Genomic DNA, 25635 nt, shown 5'->3' with positions numbered 1-25635 from the left:
CTGTATTTTATCACAAATATCCGGATAACCATCTCTCTCTCTATATATATATATACATATATTTATTGTGAATATTTCTTGTGAATGTCAACAGCCTAGGACAACCCTAGTTTGGTTTAGTTTTTATGCATTTGCCGACAAACAAAAACATCAAGTCTTTTAACATGTATCCTACTTTATGCTCCATAGAGCCGTTTGTTTGTTGGTGTATTTAAAATGAAAACTCAATAAAAAGCATTTAAAAAAATAGTTTTTATGTATTTGCCTGTTTGGGTTAGAATGGAGAAAACTTAACAAAAACACTCTTAAAAGAAATCTCTGTTGCCAGAGGCTCAGGTCCAGGGTGACAAATGTTAGGAAGAAGGCGAACACGCAAACACACGCCCTGGGTAGGCAGAGAACCAGCCCCAGGGCCGGCTTTTTCCAGCCACGCAACCCGCCCGTCCCCACCCAACCCCAAAAACACGTGTCTGCCCTTGCAAGAAATCCGGTTGCTGTGCATAAACAGGGCAGCCCAGGAAGGCAAGCCCTTTCCTTTGTCCGGCGGAGGCAAGAGGCGCGGCGCTCCATGGCCTCCCGTGTACACGCGTAACGTGAGAACGGTGGGTGACGCGGATCTGGGTTGTGGGTCGACGCGTGTCAAGCCTGCCTGGCCTTTTTCTTTTTATGGGGGGTGGGTTGCATCTGCCTCCGCCTTCCTCCTCCTCCTTTTCCTGGCCGGCCAGCCGAGGCTCCTCCCGGGCAGGATCTGAGCTCACGGCGGCGGCGGATGCAATCGCATCCCGGGAGGAGGAGGAGGAGGAAGCCGGGCCGGGCCGGTCACATGAAGAGCCCGTGACCCGCCCGGCGCTGGAGCCGGTCCGGCCGAAGCTCCATGTCGCCTCCCGGGGCTGCTGCAAAGGACGCAGCCAGGTCGGTGCGCGGCGGGGGGGCCAGGACGCCTGGGTCCCTCCGGGGTGGGGGTGGGGTGTTGCAAGGAAGCGGGGGCCCCACCCACCCCCGAGGGATGGAGCCAGGACGCCTGGGTTCTTCGGGAGAGAGGGGGCGGGGAGGAGAAAGGCTGGGAGGGAGAGCTGAGGCTGGCTCGGACGCCTGGGTCCCTGTGAGGATCGGGTCCCCGGCTCAGCATCACCGTCCCGCCCCAGGGGCTGATAAGGGGCCCCGCAGCACCCCTTGGCTTGATGGGGAAATCTCTGCTCTCAGGATGCCCTTCCCAAATCTCTCCCCCCCCCCAGCTTGGTCAGCCAGAACCCCAGGCGATTAAGGGGGGGAGTTTAGGAAGGGATCACTCCTGATCTAGAATCAGGGGTGCTTTTTAGCACATCTCTCTTTTTTTGGGGGGGGTGTTACAAATTATAACCCGGTTTTCCTGGCCTCCCTCGTATCATTTTTTAAATGGGAGTTGGCTGAACGCCCCTCTTCCCACCCCCTTAATAATTTTTTAACCCACTGTTATTATGACTATTTTATTATTATGCCCTGTGTTATGCTATTCATTGTTATGCTGCGTAAACTACATTCTTACTATTGGGATCTTTGGATAAAGGGCTGTGTAGGATCAGTTGCCAACCTAGCAGTTCGAAAGCACACCAGTACAAGTAGATAAATAGGTACCACTCCGGCAGGAAGGTAAACGGCGTTTCCATGCGCTGCTCTGGTTTCGCCAGAAGTGGCTTAGTCATGCTGGCCACATGACCCGGAAGCTGTACGCCGGCTCCCTCGGTCAATAAAGCGAGATGAGCGCCGCAACCCCAGAGTCGGTCACGACTGGACCTAATGGTCAGGGGTCAATTTATTTCAATTGAATAAATAATAATAATAGCTTGTTTTTGTCCTGGTTGTGCAACAATAGACACATGGGCTCCTCTGAGCATGCACCAAATTCCTTATTCGGAAGGTGGTGGACTCCCCTTCCTTGGAGGTCGGACGGCCGCCTGTCAAGGGTTCTTCAGCTTCGATTCCTTCATTGCGGGGGGTTGGGGTTGGGCTCGATGACCTTTGGGGGCCCCTCGACAACAAAGCTATGATTCTGTGCTCACCGCTGAATGGTCCCAAAGAGGATCCACGAAGAGAGCTTGCTTCCATGCCCGTGGGTCGTGGCGCCCAGCAGTCTCCCCCAAGCCCCCCCAAGGACCCTCCCTGTTCCAGCACCTACCCCCCCCCAAATACACCTTTCCTTGAGGAACGGGCCTGTGTAGTTCAGGAGCAGAGCTCCTGCTTGGCATGCAGAGTTAACCCATGGAACTCACTCCCACATGACAGAAGCAGGGGTAGCCACTGACCTACATGGCTTTAAAATGGGGTTTGGCAAATTCGCAGAGGAGCAGAGGTCTCTTGGCCTCAGATCCATAGAATCTTAGGATTGTTGAGTTAGGGTCACCTAGTCCAACCCCCCTTCAATGCAGGAAACTTTTGCCCAACCCAGAACTCGAACCCATGTCCCTGAGATTAAGAGTCTCACGCTGTACCGATTAATCCGTTCCAGACTTTTGAAAACAGCAGTGCAACATGAATTTTACTCTCTAACGAGACCATTGATCCATAAAATGAAAGCAAAAAAGAGTGTACTGCACTATAAAATAAACAAGGCAGTATTGTAGATGACAGAAATTAAAATTATTATCTTTTCCTTACCTGCGCAGATGATAGTTATTGTTTGGATGCGGGGCTTTTATCCATTTCCGCAGTCACACACAATCAATCTATCACTAGCCGAACTGGGTTCCACACAATCGCAAAAAACAAATTAACCGGAAAAGCCTCAAAAAACAAAAATGCAAAATAAATAGCAAAAGCGCCAGAATTAATCTGTTCATGGGAGTCCACTTGACTTCTGATGGGTGCAGTGCCCCAGAAACAATACCCGACAGCCGCATCAGACGTCCGGTTTTTGAAAAACGGAACTTCTGGGTTTTCGGCTTTGGGCAACCAAGGTACCAGTGTAATGCACATCTGGTTGGCTAAAGTGATAACAAGATGCTGGACTAAGATGGGCCATTGGCAAGAAATTTCTTGCATATGTGGTGGGCATGTTCCAAGATTAAAGCCTTTTGGGATACCATATATAATGAATTGAAAAAGAGATTTAAGTATAATTTCAGCAAAAAAACAGAGGCTTTCCTGTAGGGGTTAATTGAGGAAATCCAAATGAAAGATGTAAATCTGTTCATGTGTGCAACAACGGCCGCAAGAATACTCCTGGCCCAGAAATGGAAGCAACAAGAACTCCCCACATTGGAAGATTGGCAAGTAAAGATGGTCGAATACGTGGGGATGGCGAAGCTGACGGGGAAGATTCGGAATGGCTGTGATGATTTGTTCCAAAAGGACTGGGGCAAATTTATACTCTGTATGAAAGAAAATTGCAAACGGTTGGATACGTTTGTAGGCTTAAGTTGAAATGTTTGGTAATGGGAAATGAAGGAGCTGGTTTACTTAGAAGTAGGCGATTGTTAAAAGATTGATTTAAGGTAAAAAAGTGGATTTAGGAATGTGGAGAAATTTGGAAGTCTGCTAGAGGGAAGGAAGGAGGTCGATGCTTTATTTAAGCAATGTCTTAAGTCATGAATTATTATTTTTTGATATGGAAATGTAATAAAATATGGAAAATTTAATAAAAATTATATTAAAAAATCATAATAAGATGGGCCTTTGGCCTGATCCAGCGATTGGAGCTGATGGTTACAACTGCTGCAGCTAATATCTCTCTCTCTCTCTTTCTCGCCATCCTTCCTGTTTTCTGCCCCCCTAGATAAACCGGGGAGCTTGCTGCCCCCCAGGCCATGTCTACAGAGAGCTCCCCTCTGCTTAGCTACCGTCTCTTCCGGGTCTCTAGCGAGGGCGAGATGCCAGGGGGCGGCCAGGAAGAGGCCCCCCTGGTGGTGGGGGTGGCGGGGTCGGCCACGGGGAGCCCCCACCTCGACCCAGCCCGACAGCTGTCGACGTTCTTCGGGGTCATCGTTCCCACGGTCCTCTCCATGTTCAGCATCGTGGTCTTCATGCGTGTGGGTGAGTCGGGCTCTGGGTTCGAGAGGCACCAAGGCGGCTGTCCTTGTCTGCACCCCCCCCCCTTTTATAAAGAAAACAAAACCTGACCTTGATCTGTGTCTCCACGCAGGGTTTGTCATCGGCCACGCAGGCTTCCTGCAGTCTCTCCTTATGTTGTTGGTGGCCTATGTCATCATTTCCTTGACCGTACTGTCCGTCTGCGCCATCTCCACCAATGGAGCGGTCCAGGCAGGCGGGGCTTACTGTATCCTTTTTTCGGGGGGGGGGGGAAATTTGACGTTCCACTGACAAACTGGAAGGTGTCCAGAGGAGGGCAACCAAAATGGTCAAAGGCCTGGAAACGATGCCTTATGAGGAACGGCTAAGGGAGCTGGGCATGTTTAGCCTGGAGAAGAGGAGGTTAAGGGGTGATATGATAGCCATGTTCCAATATATAAAAGGATGTCACATAGAGGAGGGAGAAAGGTTGTTTCCTGCTGCTCCAGAGAAGCGGACACGGAGCAATGGTTCCAAACTACAAGAAAGAAGATTCCACCTAAACATTAGGAAGAACTTCCTGACAGTAAGAGCTGCTCGACAGTGGAATTTGCTGCCAAGGAGTGTGGTGGAGTCTCCTTCTTTGGAGGTCTTTAAGCAGAGGCTTGACAACCATATGTCAGGAGTGCTCTGATGGTGTTTCCTGCTTGGCAGGGAGTTGGACTCGATGGCCCTTGGGGTCTCTTCCAACTCTTCTATGATTCTATGATTCTATGAAAGTGGGCGGGTGGGAGAAAGCAAAAAAAAATAATATTTTTTAAAATAATATATTTATTTATTTTAACAAGCACCAAAACACAAGCAGTGAAACCCCCCAGGCGTCCGATACATTTGGTATAAATATTCAATAATATACATATTCAATAATATACATATTCAATAATATTCAATAATAGCATATTCAAATCAACCATATGTACACTTCTGTATACCGTAACACTCCTCCCTCCACAAGGTTCATTTAACTTTTAACATTTTAATTGCCCCAAATTGTTCAAACCTACTCAAATAATTCAATATCTTCTCAAACCAATCCTCCTCTTTCTCACTGGCCTTAAGCCCTTTCATTCTATGTATCTTCACAGTCAGGTATTCTAAAATATTATTCAGTTTTTTCCTCCATTGGTTCACCCCTAGCATTTTCCCAATTACTCGCTATAACCTGCCTGGCTGCAATTACCATCAGTTTTACCCATTTACATTCCTCTTTTGTTTTTTCATCTATTCACGCGGCACACAGTTAAACTATGGAACTCCCTGCCACAGGAGGTGCAGCAATGGCCGCCAACCTGGATGGCTTCAGGATTGGGCGAATTCATGGAGGAGGAGGAGAGAGGCTGTCGGTGGCTAGTGGCCAAGATTTCTCTATGCCAGGCATAGGCAAACCCGGCCCTCCAGATTGTTTTGAGACTACAATTCCCATCATCCCTGACCACTGCTCCTGTTAGTGAGGGATGATGGGAGTTGTAGTCCCAAAACATCTGGAGGGCCGAGGTTGAGGAAGCCTGGTCCATGCTCTGCCTCCACTTATCTGTGAGAAGAGGATGCTGGAGAAGATGGGCCTGATCCCGCAAGGATTTAAAGAACTGGCAAGCTTTTTCCAAATTCCCAAAGGCGGTGCATGCCACTCTGAAACACTTGGAACTACGATAAAGGTCTTGTTCTTTCTGCCCCCCATCCCACCCGAACTTGCTCCAACTCTGACCATCCCAGAAAGAGGCCCTTGAATTGTGGCCCGAATGGAGTCGGCCCTCGCTAGTTCCTGCTCCATGCCGCCTGGTAATTGGAGGTAGACTTCCCTTGTACATGGAGGCTGCACAGCTACGTTCATTCTCCATGAGTTTCGGAGGGTGGCGGTTTCTCAACTTCTCCTCTTTCGAAACTTTGCCTTAACTGACAACCCTCCTCCCCCTCCCCAACCCGGCCGTTTTCAGTCATGATCAGTCGGACCCTGGGCCCCGAATTTGGCGGCAGCATCGGGCTCATGTTCTACCTGGCTAATGTCTGCGCTTGCGGCGTCTATGTCCTTGGGCTGGTGGAAGCCATTCTGGACGACTTCGGAGCAGGTGGGTGTCAAGATGAGCGAGGGGTGTTTACCGTATTTTTCGCTCCGTAAGGCGCACCTGACCATAAGATGTGTGTAGTTTTTAGAGGGGGAATGCAAGGGAAAAAAATTCTTTAAAGGAAGCACTGAGCAGAGCCTGTATGCATCCCGGGCTCAGCTCAGGGCTCCCTTTCACGAGCTGTGAGAAGCATGTGTGCGGCGCTTGCAGGCTTTCCCCCAAGGAGGGATAAGCCCCCAAGAGCCACACTCACGCTCCGCGCAGCTCTTTAAAGGGAGCGCGACTATCCCAGGCTTTTGCCCGGAGGCTCCCCGTGCCCTGAAGAGGCGTCGCACGGCGAAGCTAGAACAACAAGAGGGAGCGCTGCACAGCGTTCGCTCTCACTGTTCTGGCTTCTGGGATAGCTGCGCAGCCGGCATTCACTCCATAAGACGCACACACATTCCCCCTTACTTTTTAGGAGGGAAAAAGTGCGTCTTATAGAGCGGAAAATACAGTGTTTATGTCGTGCAATTTATATTCTGCTTGATTGGCGGGGGAAAGAAACAACCTCAAAGCCGTTTATGAAAGAACAAAACAACGAGATTATCAGCTGAAATTCCTGCATCACAGTGGGTTGGCCTGGATGACCTTTGGGGACCCCCCTTACGAATCCACAGTTCTGGTTTCTGTGATTCCTAACCTCCCTGCCTCCCTTCCCCAATGCCTGCAGACGGATCCGACCCTCCCGGGGCAAAGGCTCTCCCCCAGGGCTACCTGTACAGCTTCCTCTACGGCTCGGTCGTCCTCCTGGTCTGCCTCCTGGTCTGCCTGGTGGGGTCCCACATCTACTCCCGGGCGGCCTTCTTCATCTTCCTGGTGGTCAACGCTGTCCTCATCACCATCTTCGCCAGCTTCTTCGCTGTGTCGCCCCGGGAGATCGCGGTCTCCCGGGACGGGAACCACAGCTTCAACGCCTCCTTCACCGGGTTCAACGTCTCCACGCTCAGGGACAACATGTATGGTAAGGTTACGGCGTGTGCAGAACGACCGAGGGAGGAGGCCCAGAGCAGAACTTCGCCAACCAGGCAAATGTACAGAGAGCTAAAAGCAAAAAGGAAACAAATAGAAACTCCTGCAAACTTTCTGAGCAACTGGGCAGGCGGAATGCCTTCCACAGATGCCAAAAGGATTATTATTATTATTATTATTATTATTATTATTATTATTATTTACACCCCTTCCATCTGGCTGGGCCACTCTGGGCGGCTTCCAACAAAAGATTAAAAATACTTTAAAACATCAGTCATTAAAAGCTTCCCTAAGCAAGGCTGTCTTCTAAAAGTCGGATAGTTGTTTATTTCCTTGGCATCTGATGGGAGGGCATTCCACAGGGAGGGCGCCACCACCAAGAAGGTCCTCTGTAACCTCACATCTTGCAGTGAGGGAACCGTCAGAAGGCCCTCGGAGCTGGACCTCTGTGTCTGGGCAGAACGATGGGGTTGGAGATGCTCCTTCAGGTATACTGGGCCATTGAGGCCGTTTAGGGCTTGAAAGGTCAGCATCAACACTTTGAATTGTGCTTGGAAACGTCCTGGGAGCCAATGGAGGTCTTTCAGGACCGGTGTTATGTGGTCTCGGCGGCCGCTCCCAGTCCCCAGTCTAGCTGCCGCATTCTTGATTAATTGCAGTTTCCGGGTCACCTTCAAAGGTAGCCCCACGTAGAGCGCATGGCAGTAGTCCAAGCGGGAGACAACCAGAGCATGCGCCACTCTGGCCAGACAGTCTGTGGACAGGTAGAAAAGTATTGCAGCGAGGGCGCCCGCCAAATATCAATGGGCAGGGAGTTCCAGAGTGTTGGTGCCGCCACACTAAACGCCCTGGTTCTTACAGATGCGGTGAAGGCATTGTGTGGCACAATGTGAAAGGGCCAGTCTCGCTGATCGAAGCAGTTGTGCGGGCGCATACATTGTGTGTGTGTGTGTGTGTGTGTGTCTTCTACGAACACGGTTCTCTCCCTCCACAGCCATGTACTCTCGCGATTACACCACCAACAACATCATGTCCTTCGCCACCGTCTTCGCCGTCATGTTCAACGGCTGCACGGGCATCATGGCTGGGTCCAACATGTCAGGTGAGGTTTTCGGAGGGTGGGCCGGGGCGAGGGGGGCGGCAGGAGGTGGGTTTTGGGGGCGCACACCCTCCTTTCTCATGCCTGGGCACTTGGGATCCTTTGCCCATTTTGCAGGGGAGGTCTTTTTTAAAAAACGTAGTTTTGTTAATTTCCAATATACAGTGGTGCCTCGCAAGACGAAAAGAATCCGTTCCGCGAGTCTCTTCGTCTTGCGGTTTTTTCGTCTTGCGAAGCAAGCCCATTAGCGGATTAGGGCTATTAGCGGCTTAGCGGATCAGCTGATAAGCGGCTTAGCGGCTTAGAAAAAGGGGGGGGAGGAAAAAAAACCCACAGGAACTCGCAAGACATTTTCGTCTTGCGAAGCAAGCCCATAGGAAATTCGTTTTGCGAAGCACCTCCAAAACGGAAAACCCTTTCGTCTAGCGGGTTTTCCGTCTTGCGAGGCGTTCGTCTTGCGGGGCACCACTGTATGACAAAAACGAGAGGGGTGGGGAATGCAAAACCAAAATCCCAACTTGCCTCAAAGCAGCAGCTGTTCCCACCTCTCTCTTTTTTTAAAAAATAGGGGAACTCAAAAACGCCAGCAGCTCCATCCCGAAAGGGACCATCATTGCCGTGGTCTACACTTTTGTCATCTATTTCCTCCTCTTCTTCATGACCAGCTTCACCTGTGAGAGGTGGGTGGTAGTTTATTTGCAAAGCGGCTTCGGTGGGTTTCAACGATCGAGCGGCATATGGGCTTTATGAAATGAAATAAAGCAAATAAATATCTTGCTGGGGGCAGGCCCCACTACTACCCCTTTACCCTTCCCCAACAAATGGCAAATCCCCCCTCCCTTTACACCTCACTGACCCCCTCCCCTATCTCCCACACAGCTCACCCAAGCCCCTCCCTCCCTTCCCTAGGCCCCACCCCTTTTTAAGGAGTGGGAGGGGCTTCACAGCGCTTTGCTAAGCGGCTGTGTGAAGGCCCCCCCCATTAAGCAGCTCGCTTGGGCCTGTCTGATGTTCCTCGCACTGCAGTTGGAATGGCCGCTTGCCAACTGCAGAGCGTGACGACACACTTCATTTCTATATATATATATATATATATATATATATATATAGGAAAAAATTCCTGGCCCGACTGCACTGCCGGCCAATTAGGTTTCAAAGTGTTGGTTTTGACCTATAAAGCCTTAAATGGCTCAGGGCCACAATATCTCAAGGGCCACCTCTCCCCATATGAACTGACTCCGGACCCTGAAATCATCTTCTGAGGACATCCTTCGTGTGTCTCCGCTATGAGAGGTCCGGGGGGGTGGCAACAAAAGAAGGGGCCTTTTCTGTGGTGACTCCCCGTTTGTGGAATGCTCTCCCCGGGGAGGTTTCGCTGGCAGCTTCATTATATATCTTTAGGCGCCCTTCAACCATGACTTTTTAAGTGTGTTTGTGGGAGGGCGGGATATCGCTTTGTTTGTGTTTTATTGTGAATTTTGCATCCTCATTTTGTATTTTTATGTTGTGAGCTGCACTGTGATCTTCAGGTGAAGGGTACTATACAAATTTAATAAATAATAATTATTAATAAATAATCAGTTTAAAACCAACCATTTAAAACATTTTTTAAAATTAAATCAGTGATAAGCTGGACACCAGATTGAAACTTCTAGATTGGCTTCCCTGAAGAGAAATGTTTTTAGCAGGCGCCGAAAATAGAATTCAGTGAAGGCGCTTGCCTGGTGTCAATTGGCAGGGAGTTCCAAAGTCTAGGTGAAAGTTTGATTTCTTACAAAGGCGGAATGGGCATTGTGTGGCACTTGCAACGGCGCCAGTCGTGCTCTTGTGTTCTTACGTACTGGACTACCCCGCAGGGCTCTGCTGAAGGGGGACTACGGCTTCTTCCGGGCTATCAATGTATGGCCCCCCTTTGTGTTGATCGGCATCTACTCTGCGTCGCTCTCGGCATCGATGAGCAACCTCATCGGCGCCTCGCGGATCCTCCACGCCCTGGCAAAGGACGACCTGTTCGGTGAGTCCTTCCCCTCCAGAAAAATCCCTTTACATGAGTGCAGGGGGAACCCATAGCTCTCCGGGTGCCGCTGCGCTACAACTCCCACCGGGCGCTACAACTCCCACCATTGTCCCTGCCCGTTGGCCGTGGTGGCCGAGGGGAGTTGGGAGTCCAGAAACATATGGAGAGGATCCACAGATGTTCCCCTCTCGTCTCCCCAAGCCCGCTTTCCATCTCCGAAGATCCCATTGTTGCCTTTTCACGGCAGGAATCGTCCTGGCTCCGGCGAAGATTGTTTCCAAAGGGGGCAACCCGTGGGTGGCCGTCCTCTACACCTGGGCGCTCGTGCAGGTATGTTCTCCTCTTCTCTTCCTTCCCCTTCCACCCTGTGCCGCTCAGGGGAACCCCAGAGCTGCTCCGTCCCGGCCAACATCGGCAAATGAGAAAACAGGAAGGGCATAGATCATGGGTAGGCAAACTAAGGCCCGGGGGCCGGATATGGCCCAATCGCCTTCTCAATCCGGCCAGCCAGATGGTCCAGGAATCAGTGTGTTTTTACAGGAGTACAATGTGTGCTTTTACAGTGGTGCCTCGCTAGACGAAAATAATTCGTTCCGCGATTCTCTTCGTCTAGAGGTTTTTTCGTCTTGCGAAGCAAGCCCATTGACAGCTTAGCGGATTAGCGCTACAGCTGTCAAGCGGCTTCCAGCGATCAGCTGTTAAGCGGCTTATCAGGGGAACAGCTGATAAGCGGCTTAGCGGCTTAAGAAAAGGGCGGAAAAAGCGGAAAAACCCCGCGGGGGGTTGCAAGATTTTTTTCGTCTTGCGAAGCAACCCCATAGGGTAATTCGTTTTGCGAAGCGCCTCCAAAACGGAAAACCCTTTCGTCTAGCGGGTTTTTCGTCTTGCGAGGCGTTCGTCTTGCGGGGCACCACTGTATTTAAAATGCACCTCTGGGTTATTTGTGGGGCCTGCCTGATGTTTTTACATGAGTTGAATGTGTGCTTTTATTTAAAATGCATCTCTGGGTAATTTTGTGGGGCCTGCCTGGTGTTTTTACATGAGTACAATGTGTGCTTTCATTTAAAATGCATCTCTGGGTTATTTGTGGGGCCTGCCTGGTGTTTTTACATGAGTCGAATGTGTGCTTTTATTTAAAATGCATCTCTGGGTTATTTGTGGGGCCTGCCTGGTGTTTTTACATGAGTACAATGTGTGCTTTCATTTAAAATGCATCTCTGGGTTATTTGTGGGGCCTGCCTGGTGTTTTTACATGAGTCGAATGTGTGCTTTTATTGAAAATGCATCTCTGGGTTATTTGTGGGGCATAGGAATTCGTTCATATATTTTTTTTCCAAAATATAGTCCGGCCCCCCACAAGGTCTGAGGGACAGTGGACCAGCCCCCTGCTGCAAAAGTTTGCTGACCCCTGGCATGGACGCTGAAGGGCAAGACAGGGGAGCAGCGGTCCTAGCTGCAGTTTCATAGATTCATAGAAGGGACTTCGGCAGTCGCTGAGTCCAGCCCACTTGCAATGCAGGAATCTGCAGCTATTCAGTTATAGAGTGAGGTGGCCTTTGAGAAAGGGATTTTAAAAATATATAAACTAGACTGGAGCCTTCCAGGTGCTGTGGACTACAGCTACCATCAGCTGCTGTTTGGGAGGTGTAGTCCAAAGCAACTGGTTATCAATAATAATATAATAATAATTGATTATTTATACCTCGCCCATCTGGCTGGCTTTCCCCAGCCGCTCTGGGCGGCTCCCAGCAGAATACAGTGGTACCTTGGGTTACATACGCTTCAGGTTACAGACGCTTCAGGTTACAGACTCCACTAACCCAGAAATAGTGCTTCAGGTTAAGAACTTTGCTTCAGGATGAGAACAGAAATCGTGCTCCGGTGGTGCGGCGGCAGCAGCGGGAGGCCCCATTAGTTAAATTGGTGCTTCAGATTAAGAGCAGTTTCAGGTTAAGTACGGACCTCCGGAACGAATTAAGTACTTAACCCGAGGTACCACTGTATTATAAAAACATGATAAAACATCAAACGTTAAAAACTTCCCTAAACATTGGGTGGCTCCAGAGAAAGACTGGTATAATAGAATCATTTTTATCCTGACTTTTGCCGGCTCGCAGTTGTAAGAGTGTAAGAGACCTGCGGGTACAAAATTAATAAATAATAATAATAATAATAATAATAATAATAATAATAGCATTCTGGATCAGGCCAGTGGCCCACCTAGACCAGGATCCTTTCCAGTAGGAAAGCCGTGAGCGGGACTCAGAGCAAACGATAAAAGAATAAATTGGTCCCGAGGACCCAGTGAACCCCAATGCCGGGAAGGGGGCTCGGGCAGCGCCAGAGCCAGGACAGGGTTTTCTTGCCCCATAGCTGGAGCCCCCTCGGTTCCTCTGCCGCCCTGACTCTTTTTTCCGCTCGGTGTCTCTCCACAGCTGGTCCTTTTTGTCGGGAAGCTGAACACCATCGCCAGCATCGTCACCGTCTTCTACCTCGTGGCCTATGCCGCCGTGGACCTGGCCTGCTTGGCACTGGAGTGGGCCTCTGCGCCCAATTTCCGGTGGGTGTGGTGTCCCGGGAGGGGTGGAGCCAGGCTGCTTTGGGGAGAGGGCAGGTGCTGTTTCTTCCGGAGGGACGCACTGCCTTTTTTTGGGGGGGGGAGGGATATTCCGGTGGTGGGAGGGGCCAGAGGGCAGGGCAATGGGTGTGGATTTTAACCTTTACAACAGACACGCTTGCGCACTCTTCAGGCAAGCAAGAGGCATTATTGCTGTTAACGGCCAAGTGTGCAAAGTAGGAGCAGAGAGGGGTGTGGCCTGGATGTTGAGGGTGTGGCTGAGAAAGGGGTGAGGTCTTGTCTGAAAGGGGTGTGGTTGAGGGAGGGGTGTGGTCAGAGCAGAGAGGGGTGTGGCCTGGATGTGGAGGGTGTGGCTGAGGAAGGAGCATGGCCTAGGTGGAGAAGGTGTGGCTCAGAAAGGGGTGTGGCCTGTGCTGAAAGGGGTGTGGTTGAGGGGTGTGTGGCCTATGTGGAGAGGGGTGTGGCCTGGGTGTTGTGGGTGTGGCTGAGGGAGGGGTGTGGCCTAGGTGGAGATGGGTGTAACCTAGGTGGAGAAGATGTGGCTGAGAAAGGGGTGTGGCTGAGAAAGGGGTGTGGCCTGTGCTGAAAGGGGTGTGGTTGACGGAGAGGAGTGGCCTAGGTAGAGAGGGGTGTGGCCAGAGCAGAGAGGGGTGTGGCCTGGGCGTTGAGGGTGTGCCGTGGAAGGGGCGTGGCCTAGGGGAGATGGGTGTGGCCTAGGTGGAAAAGGTGTGGCTGATAAAGGGGTGTGGCCTTGTCTGAAAGGAGTGTGATTGAGGGAGAGGAGTGGCCTATGTGGAGAGGGTGTGGCCAGGGCAGAGAGGGCATGGCCAAGGAAGGGGTGTGGCTAGGGTAAAGAGGATATATCACTGAGGGCCAGATGGGGAGATGTGGGGGGCCACATTTGAGGCTCCCCATTCTTGGTGCCAGACTCTGTACTGAGCGCACCCCCTCCCTGCCTCCCCGCTGTTTCTCTTCCCCCCTCCCCCAGCCCCACCTTCCAGGTCTTTTCGTGGCACACCTGCCTCCTGGGCATCGTCTCCTGCCTGGTGATGATGTTCCTGATCAGTGCGGCCGGCGCCTCTGGCAGCCTGGGCCTCATGCTCTTGCTTCTGGGCTTCATCCACCTGCGCTCCGCGGCTTCCTCCTGGGGCTACATCAGCCAGGCCCTCATCTTCCACCAGGTAACCTCCTTACACCTGCGTGCGTGTCTCCCTGCAGGGGAGCCCTGGGCCTTCTCAGACATTGTCCAGGGACAGTCTAAACTCCCAGCACACCTTGCTGCCTCTAGCCCATAATTGTTGCTCTGTCACCTGTTACCTGGCTCAAGTTTACAGTGGTGCCTCGCAAGACGAAATTCATTCGTTCCGCGAGTTGTTTCGTCTTGCGATTTTTCTCGTCTTGCGAAGCACGGATCCTGTGCTGAATTTCTTCCTCAGTCGCTCAGGCTCCCCCCTCGCTTTCAACCGGCCACCACGACCGTCAAGTTGCGCTCGGGCTTCTACATGGGCAAAAAGTCCGCCGCGATGCTGGCGCTGCTCTTGGCCGCGCTGCTCTTGGCAGCGCTGCTGGTGCTGGCTATCCTGTACGGGCACTGCGCGCAGGATTTGGAAGAGAGAGACGAGGCGGCGGAGGCAGCACCCACAAACGAGGCTCCCGCCAGCGCCGACCCATCTGCACGGCCGCACGGCGCCTGGGATGTAAGAAAAAGGAAACAAACATGCAAGATGTTTTCGTCTTGCGAAGCAAGCCCATAGGGAAAATCGTCTTGCGAAGCAACTCAAAAATCGAAAACCCCTTTCGTCTAGCGGGTTTTTCGTCCTACGAGGCATTCGTCTTGCGAGGTACCACTGTACAGTGGTGCCCCGCAAGACGAATGCTTCGCAAGATGAAAAACCCGCTAGACGAAAGGGTTTTCCGTTTTTCAAGGCGCTTCGCAAGACGAATTTCCCTATGGGCTTGCTTCGCAAGACGAAAACGTCTTGCGAGTCTTGCGATTTTTTTCGCTTTCCCCCCTTTTTCTAAGCCGCTAATAGCGCTAATCCACTCAGCCGCTAATAGGGTTGCTTCGCAAGATGAAAAAACCGCAAGACGAAGAGACTCGCGGAACGGATTCTTTTCGTCTTGCGAGGCACCACTGTACTTGTTTTTAAGACTTGAGATGCCATCATGGGCCTTCTGTATGCGGAGCAACTGCTCTGCCCAATAGCCGGTGGTGGTGTTGCATAATGGTTAGAGCTTCAGACTAGGATCTGGGAGAGACGAGGGTTCAAATCCCCCCCCTAAAAATTCAGCTAATAAATAAATTCGGGGGCAGAGGGAGCCTGCCTTGCACTGAGTCAGAACACAGGCCCACCTCCTTCAGTGCTGTCTGCACAGACTGGCAGCAGCAGCTCTGTGGGTCTCGGGCACTGGCCCTTCCTGATCCTCACTTGGCAATGCTGGGGGTTGAACCTGAGACCTTCTGGAGGGAGCAGTAGCAAGTGGCCACATTTGCCCTTTGCACTTAAAGCACTAAGGCACCGATTTAAACTGTCATGGCTTCCCCCAAAGGATTCTGGGAGCTGTGGCTTGTTCAGGGTGCTGAGATTTCTGAGGAGAGACCCCTTTATTCCCCTCACAGAGAGGACTATGATGCCCCTTTGAACAGTCATGGCTTCTCCTAAAGCAAGAGACCCCTAGTCCCATCACAGAGCTCATTGTGATACCACTTTCAATGGCCATGGCGTCCCACAAAGGATTCTGGGAGCTGTACTTTGTTAAAGATACTGAACGTTGTGAGGAGACCCGCTATTCCCCTCACAAAAGCGCACTACAGTATACCACTTTAAACAGTCATGGCTTCCCCCAAAGGATTCTGGGAGCTGAAGTTTGTGAAGGGAGCCAAGAGTTGTGAGGAGACCCCCTTATTCCCCTCACAGAGCACACTATCAGCCATGGCTTCCCCCAAAGGATTCTGGGAGCTGTGGCTTGTTACGGGTACTGAGATTTCTTAGGAGACCCTTTATTCTCCTCACAGAGAGGACTATGGTGCCCTTTTGAACCATCATGGCTTCCCCCAAAGGATTCTGGGAGCTGTGGCTTGTTACGGGTACTGAGATTTCTGAGGAGACCCTTTTATTCCCCTCACACAAAGCACTATATAGTGCTGTTTTTCTAGTAAAAAAGAGACGCTGGAACTCGCCAAGAACACCTCCTTTGCTGTCTCAAAGATGGCAATGGCGCCTACATGAGAGGTGCCAGAACTGATTTCTGGCGAGTTCCATGTGAAAAAGAAGCCCTGGATATATCTATGCAGTCATGGCTTCCCTCAAAGGATTCTGGGAGCTGTGGCTTCTTCAGAGTGCTGAAATTTCAGAGGAGACCCCTATTCCCCTCACAGAGAGCACTATGATGCCCCTTTGAACAGTCATGGCTTCCCCCAAAGGATTCTGGGAGCTTAGGCTTGTTCAGAGTGCTGAGATTTCTGAAGAGAGACCCCCTATTCCTCACAGAGAGCACTATGATATCCCTTTGAACAGTCATGGCTTCCCCTAAAGGACGAGACCCCTAGTCCCATCACAGAGCTCACTGTGATACCACTTTCAATGGTCATGGCGTCTCACAAAGGATTCTGGGAGCTGTACTTTGTTAAAGATGCTGAAAATTGTGAGGAGACCCGCTATTCCCCTCGCAAAAGCATACTGCAGTACACCACTTTAAACAGTCATGGCTTCCCCCAAAGGATTCTGGGAGCTGAAGTTTCTGAAGGGAGCCGAGAATGAGGAGACCCCCTTATTCCCCTCACAGAGCACACTATCATACTAGTTTGAATAGTCATGGCTTCCCCCAAAGGATTCTGGGAGCTGTAGCTTGTTCAGAGTGCAGAGATTCCTGAGAAGAGACCCCTTTATTCCCCTCACACAAAGCACTATATAGTGCTGTTTTTCTAGTAAAAAAGAGGCGCTGGAACTCGCCAAGAACACCTCCCTTGTTCTCTCAAGGATGGCAATGGCGCCTACATGAGAGGTGCCAGAACTGATTTCCGGCAAGTTCCATGTGAAAAAGAAGCCCTGGATATATCTATGCAGTCATGGCTTCCCTCAAAGGATTCTGGGAGCTGTGGCTTGTTCACAGTGCTGAGATTTCTGACACCACTATTCCCCTCACAGAGCACACTATGCCACTTTATAAACAGTCATGGCTTTCCCCCGCCCCAAGGATTCTGGGAGCTGAAGTTTGTGAACGGAGCCAAGAGCTGTGAGGAGACCCCCTTCTTCCCCTCACAGACCACATTATAATACTAGTTTGAACAGTCATGGCTTCCCCCAAAGGATTCTGGGAGCTGTGGCTTGTTCAGAGTGCAGAGATTCCTGAGAAGAGACCCCTTTATTCCCCTCACAGAGAGCACTATGGTGCCCCTTTGAACAATCATGGCTTCCCCCAAAGGATTCTGGGAGCGCTGCTTCATTAAGGGTGCTGAGGGTTGAGACCCCCCATTATTCCCCTCGCAGAACTACAATTCCCTGGGGGAGACAGATTGGTGGTTAAACTGCTCTGTTGGGAGCTTCAGCTGGGGAGGGCAGGATATGAAATTTTATTTTTTATTTTATTATTATTATTATTATCAGGGAGCTGTCCTCCACAACTTGACGGCTATCTCTCCACCGTCTCACTTTTCCCCTTTCTACCGAAACAGGTCCGGAAGTATCTGCTCCTCCTGGACATACGGAAGGACCACGTCAAATTTTGGCGGCCCCAGATCCTCCTTATGGTGGCCAACCCCCGGGGCAGCTCCCAGCTCATGAAGTTCATCAACCACCTCAAGAAAGGGGGCCTCTTTGTCCTGGGGCACGTGGAGATCGGGGACCTGGGTAAGAGGGACACCCGGGGCGGAAGCGGAGGGCAAGGGGCAGACGTCCAGACCGCTCCCCAAACTAACGGCAAGGAAAAGATGGTCCTGCTCTTGCTCAGCGCTGCGGGTCTGTGAATCCAGCCCCCAGTTGCCCTACAGGCAGACAGCCTCAGTGAAGGACCTGTGGCACGCTAGGCATTGTAGAATTATAATAATAATATTAAAAAACACAATGAAGCATCAGACATTAAAAAATTCCCTAAACGGGGCTGCCTTCAGATGTCTTCTAAAAGTCAAATAGCTGTTTATTTCCTTGACATCTGATGAGAAGGCGGGTGCCACCACCGAGAAGGCCCTCCTGCGAGGCGTTCGTCTTGCGGGGCACCACTGTAATAATATCCCGCCCATCTGGCTGGGTTTCCCCAGACAGTCTGGATGACTTCCAACAGAACACTAAAACCAGAATAAAACACCAAACATAAAAAACTTCCCTAAACAGGGCTGCCTTCAGATGTCCTCTAAAAGTCAGGTAGCTGTTTATTTCCTGGACATCTGATGAGAGGGCAGGTGCCACCACCGAGAAGGCCCTCCGCCTGGTTCCCTGCAACCTCACTTCTCGCAGGGAGGGAACTGCCAGAAGGCCCTTGGAGCTGGACCTCAGTGTCTGGGCTGAACAATGGGGGTGGAGACGCTCCTTCAGGTATACAGGACCGAGGCCGTTTAGGGCTTTAAAGGTCAGCACCAACACTTTGAATTGTGCTCGGAAACGTACTGGGAGCCAATGTAGGTCTTTCAGGACCGGTGTTATGTGATCTCGGCGGCCGCCCCCAGTCCCCAGTCTGGCTGCCGCATTCTGGATTAGCTGCAATTTCTGGGTCACCTTCAAAGGTAGCCCCACGTAGAGTGCATGGCAGTAGTCCAAGCAGGAGATAACCAGAGCATGCACCACTCTGGCCAGACAGTCTGCGGGCAGGGAGGGTCTCATCCTGTGCTCCAGATGGAGCTGGTAGACAGCTGCCCTGGACACGGAACTGACCTGCGCCTCCATGGACAGCTGTGAGTCCAAAATGACTCCCCGGCTGCGCACCTGGTCCTTCAGAGGTCCTTCAGAGGTCCTTCAGAGGCCTTGCTGCCTCTCACTGGCTCCATTCTCTTCTCTTCCGTCCCCCTCCTGTTGATAACGTCCTGCCTGCCTTTTGTGGTTTTCCCTCTGCAGACACGATGCCCTCCGACCCCATCCAAGCCCACTACAATTTCTGGCTGAGCCTGGTGGACAAGCTGAGCATCAAGGCCTTTGTGGACCTCACCCTCTCGCCTTCGGTCCGCCAAGGAACGCAGCACCTCCTCCGGATCACCGGCTTGGGTGAGGAAGGGAGGGGGGGAGGGAGAGAGAGAGAGAGAGAGAGAGAGAGAGAGAGAGAGAGAGAGAGAGAGAAAAGCCCCAGGATGACACCTGGGTCTCTAGTCCACTCACCTGCACATAATAATAATAATAATAATAATAATAATAATAATAATAATACAGTGGTGCCTCGCAAGACGAAATTAATTCGTTCCGCAAGTCTTTTCGTCTTGCGAGTTTTTCGTCTTGCGAAGCACGGTTTCCCATAGGAATGCATTAAAAATCAATTAATGCGTTCCTATGGAAACCGCCTTCAGACCAGGTCCGGGGACAGTCTGTCCCCCGACCTCTTCTGAAGGCCGGCGGGGGGCAAAAGTCTTTGCTTCCCCCCCCCCCGCCTGCCTTCCCAGGAGAGCGGAGAAACGCAGCGCTGCATTTCTCCGCTCTCCTGGGAAGGCAGGCAGGGGGGACAAAGACTTTTGCCCCCCGCCGGCCTTCAGAAGAGGTCCAGGACCTCTTTCAAAGGCGGGCGGGGGGCAAAAGTCTTTGTCCCCCCTGCCTGCCTTCCCGGGGGCTTTTAAATCGCCCCGGGACTGTCCTGGGGCAATTTAAAAGCCTCCGGACGGCTTTTGAAGGCAGGCGGGGGGGGAGCAAAGACTTTTGCCCCCCGCCCGCCTTCAGAAGAGGTCCAGGACCTCTTCTGAAGGCGGGTGGGGGGCAAAAGTCTTTGCTCCCCCCCACCTGCCTTCAAAAGCCGTCCGGGATAGCGGGAAGCGCTTCCCTGCTATCCCGGACTGCTTTTAAAATGCTGGCGGTGGGGAGCAAAGCCTTTCCGCCCCCGCCGGCCTTCCTGGACCTCTTCTGAAGGCCGGGGGGGGGGGAACGGCTTTGCTCCCCACCGCCAGCATTTAAAAGAGGTCCCCGGAGATTTCCCTATGGGCTTTCTTCTTGCGAAGCAAGCCCATAGGGAAATTCGTTTTGCGAAGCGCCTCCAAAACGGAAAGCCCTTTCGTCTAGCGGGTTTTTCGTCTTGCAAGGCGTTCGTCTTGTGGGGCACCACTGTAATAATATCCCGCCCATCTGGCTGGGTTTCCCCAGACAGTCTGGATGACTTCCAACAGAACACTAAAACCAGAATAAAACACCAAACATTAAAAACTTCCCTAAACAGGGCTGCCTTCAGATGTCCTCTAAAAGTCAGGTAGCTGTTTATTTCCTGGACATCTGATGAGAGGGCAGGTGCCACCACCGAGAAGGCCCTGCAACCTCGCTTCTCGCAGGGAGGGAACCGCCAGAAGACCCTCGGAGCTGGACCTCTGGGCAGAACGATGGGGGTGGAGACGCTCCTTTATTTATTTATCTGATTTAGAGCATTTGTAGCTCACACTTCAGCCAAAAAAGGCCTTCCAGAGCAGTCTTTGTCCTCACGGGCTTACAATCCCAAGAGCTATGGGTATTGTGTTGGCCTCACCCTGTCCCAGTCCAGCACTCTTAACAGCTGCATCCCACTGGATCTCTGTTGTTGGGTATGGCAGATGGAGAGAGCAGCTGCTGCTGAGCTCAGCCTCTGCTTACAGTCTCCCCAGAAGAGTCATCTGGTTGGACACCCTGAGAAGAGGAGGGTGGGCTGGATAGGACCCCTTTAAGCTGATCCAGCAGCCGCGCTCTTCTTAGCTTCTCAACCCCCTTCTACTTACTACAAACTAGCATTGTTATTGTTAATACTTTATTTATCACCAGCAAATCCCAGGGCGGGTTACAACTATTTAAAATTCAGAATTAAAAATAGTTTTTTTAAAAAACCATTAAGCTGCATGAATCCTTTCAATCCCAGCTGGTTCAAATAGGAACTTCCAACTTCTCGGAACTGGTGCCCACGCTTGCACTTTTCCTTCTCCCCCCGCATCCCTTTTTCCTTACGTGTTATGTCTTTTTAGGACGGGTTGACTACTGACCTATGTAAGTCACGGTGGCTGTGCTCCTCCACCACCTCCACAGTCAGAGGCAGCGATGGTTCTGAATACCAGCTGCTGGAAACATCAGGAAGGGAGAAAGCACTCTCGTGCTTGTATCCAGCTTGCGGGTTTCCCATAATGCACAGCTGGCTGTCCACTCTGACAGCAGGAAGCTGGACCAGGTGGCCCATTGCCTTGACCCAACCGGCTCTCCTTATATTTTCATATTGGGGAGAATTCCCAATGTCCCCAGAAGGAGAGGGAGAAGACTCCCTAGTCTCGTACAAGGAGCTGTGTACTTAGAGGCACCCCCAAAATATATCCTTCAATCTCTTATCTTTCGATACGATACGATAATCTTTATTGTCATTGTCCCATACAGAACAACGAAATTGAAAAAAATTACATCAGACATTCAAAAACCAACAAGCCTGCTATCCCAGCCTGGTTAGCCCCCTAAAAACTCTGATACCCCCTAATTGAATACAATATACTCCCATAGAGACTACCTTACACTGCGTTTAAAACCAAAATCGCATTTGGGTAGAAACTGTTTCTCAGGCGGCTACTCCTAGTCTTTATAACCCTGGACCTTCTTCCAGAAGGCAGGAGCCGAAAGAGATCGTTTCCGGGGTGCGCACTATCCTGCGCGATCTCTGCCGCTTTCTTATGGCACCTGGAAGCATAGATTTGATCCAAGGTGGGAAGAAGGCACCCAATTATTCTCTCCGCAGTCTTTACAACCCTGGACAGCATTGTTTTTCCCCTGACCGTGCAGCTCCCAAACCACACACACAGACCATAAGTTAACACACACTCAACAGTACAGTGGTAAATTGCCTTCAACAGGTCCTTTGAGAGATTGTTTTTCGGGAGGATTCTCAGGAAATATAACCTCTGCTTTGCTCCATCTTTGAACCTGGCGAGGTGTCGTGTCTCCCAAGCCCACCAAATTGACCTCAACTTTGCTTGCGTGTGTGTGCCTTTTCCTCCCCAGGAGGGATGAAACCCAACACCCTGGTCCTCGGCTTCTACGACGACTGCGTCCCGGAGGATTACTTCCTGCAAGACCCGGCCTTCAGCCAAGCGCGGGAGAACGACGAGTTCGGCGTGGACCTGCCGGCCCTCCAGGCCCACTTCCCACCGGTAAGGGAGGCAGAGAGCCAGCGGGCTTTGAGACCCTCCGAGTACGTGGCCATCATCTCCGACGCGGTGAAGATGCACAAGAACGTCTGCCTGGCGCGCTACTTCCACCTTTTGGAGAAGGACCTGCCGCCCTCATCTTCGTCGACCTCTTCCAAGCGGCGCTTCGAGGGCCGCTACATCGACGTGTGGCCCCTCAACCTCCTGCGCCCCAACTCGCCCACCTACGTGGACATCTGCAGCCTCTTCCTGCTGCAGATGGCCTGCATCCTCACTATGGTCAGCTCCTGGAAGGCCGCAAGGCTCCGCATCTTCCTCTGCGTGGAGTCGGGAGACGTGGGCTGGGTCAGCAAGGAGGAGAAGCTGAGGGAGCTCTTGACTAAGCTGAGGATCAAGGCCACCATCAAGATCGTCACGTGGGACCAGGTGGTGGCCCTCCACAACCACCCCCAGCATGCTGCGGGGCCCCGGGGGGACCCCGAGAGGCCGGACCCTCCCTCCGGGGCTGGAGGCTGCCCCGAGAAACCGGCGAGAGAGACCTACCTGAACGCCGCCACCTTCCAGGTGACCAACGAGTATTTGGCCTCCGTCAACGACCTGCTCTTGAAGCAAGGGGGACAGACGGCCGTGCGCTTCCTCTACCTCCCGCGCCCCCCGGCCGACACCTCGCAGTACGAGCGCTACCTGGAGCAGCTGGCGATCTTGACCACAGACCTGGGGCCCACTCTGCTCATCCACGGCTTGACGCCCGTCACCTGTACAGAGCTCTGAGGAGGACCTGGGGTTTGGCGGGGGCAGAGGGGTGGAAAATTTAGGTGGTTTTGTTTCTGTTTCCGGTTTTTGTTTTTGTTTTTTACAAAAGAAATAAGGTGCCTTGTCTCTCGAGTGAAGTGAGTGGTGAGAAAATTTGCCCTGGTGGTTTTGGAGAGGTGGCTTTGGAAAAGGGCAGAGAGGACCTTGCAAGTCCCGGGTGGATTTGGGGAGTCTTGAGTGAAGGTCCAGCAAGCTTGAAAGGGCAGAGAGAGAGGTTGGGCGGGGGCTGCTTCTTTTTATGTTTTTAAGGAGAATGTTCTTAAGGAGACAGTTCGGGAATGCCTTCATAGCCGCAACATGTAGCAGAGGCCTTGGACCATCAGAATCTGGTAGACAGGGCAGTTCTTGCAGGTATATATTTCCCCTTGCCACCTGTCCTTTGCAAGCTGCTCCATCAGGATTCATATGAGACGCACAGACCAGTTTGCCAGGCACATCGATGCTCTTCCGCCTGCCATGAATTCTTCTCCTGCACAGACACCTCCTCAGGGAAAACGAAGGCAGTGCCCCAACACTAGCAATAGGGTGGCCTTTTTGCTGCTCGGCTCTAAGATTTGCTCCTTCAGGCAACGCCCCTGCAGCCTTACTCCTGAAATTAGAAACAGTGGATTGGGCCCCCAGTCCACTTGTTCAGCGCATGCTACCTTGACTCTAGGGCCACATTCGCACCATTTAAACCGTGGTGATATCACTTTAAACAGGTATGACTTCCCCGGAAGAATCCTGGGATCTGCGGTTTGTTAAGGGGGCTTAGAGTTGTTGGAAACCCTCTGTTACACACAAACACAAACAAACAAACTTCAGTTTTAACAATCAGCCCCTCTTCCCAGGGAACTCTGGGAGTTGTAGCCCTGGGAGAGGAGGATCAACAACTCTCAGCACCCTTAAAAAAAACTACAGCTCCCAGAGTTCTTTAGGGGAACCCATGACTGTTTAAAGTGTGTGTGTTTTTTTAGCGCTTTTAGCTGCCTGGTGCGAATGTGGCCCAAGACCCAAACACAGAAGTTACTTGACACTTTTCCGACTTCCACAAGGCATCTTTTGAATGTGTGGGTGTGTATGTGTGTTAAGGGGTCTCTTTGGACACTGGGTCAACCCCGTGACCCAGGCTGCTGGCAGGGTGGTCCCCTGCCATCGTTTTAGAGGCCATGTCCCTTTCAGGACGAAGGTGAAACTTCTTCCTTATACATGAATCTAGACCCTGAGGACGTTTCCTTCAATCCACTCCCTTTGATAGCTGCCATATTGCTTTGTTTGCCCTCCCTGTTTTAAAAGTCATTCCTCACCTTCCTCAACCTGGCTCTCCCCCCCCCCCAAATATTTTGGAATATATCTCCAGCCAGGAGCTGTAATCCGAAATTTCCGGAGGATGCTGTAAGTTAGAAAAGGCTTTCGACTGTGTTGAGTGGAAGATGAGCTTCGTTCATTACATTCCCCAGTCGGGGGGGGGGGTCCGTCTCCCCCATCCCTGCCATTAACCCAGCTAACCATAGAGAACAGGCTATTTTTAAAGCGAGTTGTTCCTAAATCAGGACTCCCCAAATGTTTCCTAACACCCTCGTTGCCCCAAAGGTGCTTCTACTAATTGTTTACTGGCTGACTTAAATGTTTTATTTTTTTGTGCCTCTTTAGCTGGACAGCCACTGGGGTGGGGTTGTTTGTGGTCCCCCTTTTGGGGGCTAAATATGTGCTTTTGGGTACTAACACTAACAGGGCTTGAGGGGGGAGAGGAGAAGTGGGGTGATTTCTACTTTTTAGTGACCGCTGCAATAAAAGTGAAAGTGCAAGAACAGATGGCGCGTTGTTGTGTCTCGGGTTTTTTTGGGGGGGGGGTTGAGGTCTTTGGGAACGCCTCTTCTCCAAACTGGGTCTGAACTGGGGGTAATGGACCAGGAGCAAGACTTTGGGGTCACAACAGACGGGTTTGATGATGTTGACCCAGAGTGTGGCAGCTGTGAAAAATGCAAATTCCATGCTAGGGGTTGCTAGGAAGAAAGGGAGTGAAAATAAATCTGCCGATACCATAGTGCCATTATAGAAATCTGGTGTGTGGCTGTATTTGGAGTCCTGTGTGCACTTCTGGTGACCTCACCTCAAAAAGGATATTGTAGGGTTGGGAAAAGTTCGGAAAAGGACCACCAGGATTGAAATATACTCTGGGAGCTTTGGCTTCTTGAGGGGGCTAAGGACTGTGTGGAGGCGCCCACCCCCCACATTTCCACCCCAGAGCTACAATTCTCAGAGTGGTTTAATAGTCAATCCCTCTTCCCAGGTGAAATATACTCGGAGTCGAGAGTGGATTTCATGCTCTTTATTCAGCTCACAGTGGTGAGGAGGAATGGAAGTTCCCCCAGAATGTCTGCTTTATATACATTATTTACACAATGGCCCCCACGTGATTGGCTAATTCTGGGATTCACCTGTAGGCCAATCAGGTTGCGGATTCACTTCCACCTGGAGCTGGATTGGGTGGCTCCTGTGGACCAATCAGACTGCTGCATTCTGAATCCTATTATTCTAGGACCAATCGGACTGCTGCATTCTGGATCCTATTGTTCTAGGACCAATCAGACTGCTGCCTTTCAGATCCTATTGTTCTAGGACCAATCAGACTGCTGCATTCTGAATCCTATTGTTCTAGGACCAATCAGACTGCTGCCTTTCAGATCCTATTGTTCTAGGACCAATCAGACTGCTGCATTCTGAATCCTATTGTTCTAGGACCAATCAGGCTGCTGC

At 51.4% G+C, this 25635-nt stretch overlaps 1 protein-coding gene and 2 long non-coding RNA genes across 4 annotated transcripts; 2 read left to right on the top strand and 1 right to left on the bottom strand.

Moving 5' to 3' along the window:
• The first annotated feature begins 463 nt into the window (after positions 1–463).
• Positions 464–24688, top strand: SLC12A9 (solute carrier family 12 member 9). 2 transcript variants are annotated; one of them, XM_083706617.1, is made up of 14 exons: positions 464–912; positions 3752–4008; positions 4118–4252; positions 5979–6110; positions 6820–7110; positions 8113–8220; positions 8786–8897; positions 10074–10231; positions 10482–10564; positions 12670–12794; positions 13801–13993; positions 17488–17662; positions 18860–19006; positions 21938–24688. In XM_083706617.1, the coding sequence occupies exons 2-14, from the start codon at positions 3783–3785 to the stop codon at positions 22852–22854; spliced, it is 2802 nt and encodes a 933-aa protein (XP_083562743.1). In that variant the 5' UTR covers positions 464–912; positions 3752–3782; the 3' UTR covers positions 22855–24688. The 2 variants fall into 2 exon arrangements, with proteins under 2 accessions (XP_083562743.1, XP_083562744.1); XM_083706618.1 differs by having other exon boundaries at positions 470–602.
• On the bottom strand, positions 8858–10577 carry LOC310829110. The gene is made up of 3 exons (XR_014557148.1): positions 10469–10577; positions 10055–10209; positions 8858–8959 (listed from the first exon to the last, which is right to left on the bottom strand). It is a non-coding gene; the product is annotated as an uncharacterized lncRNA (long non-coding RNA).
• On the top strand, positions 12885–13614 carry LOC310829117. Its single transcript, XR_014557157.1, has 3 exons — positions 12885–13251; positions 13421–13482; positions 13539–13614. It is a non-coding gene; the product is annotated as an uncharacterized lncRNA (long non-coding RNA).
• Positions 24689–25635: the final 947 nt, after the last annotated feature.

This window comes from Podarcis gaigeae (genome assembly GCF_964106915.1).
Source record: "Podarcis gaigeae genome assembly, chromosome: 13".
Classification (NCBI taxonomy): domain Eukaryota; kingdom Metazoa; phylum Chordata; class Lepidosauria; order Squamata; family Lacertidae; genus Podarcis; species Podarcis gaigeae.
The sequence above is the reverse complement of the archived record's forward strand: the minus strand, read 5'-3'. Positions and strand labels throughout refer to the sequence as shown.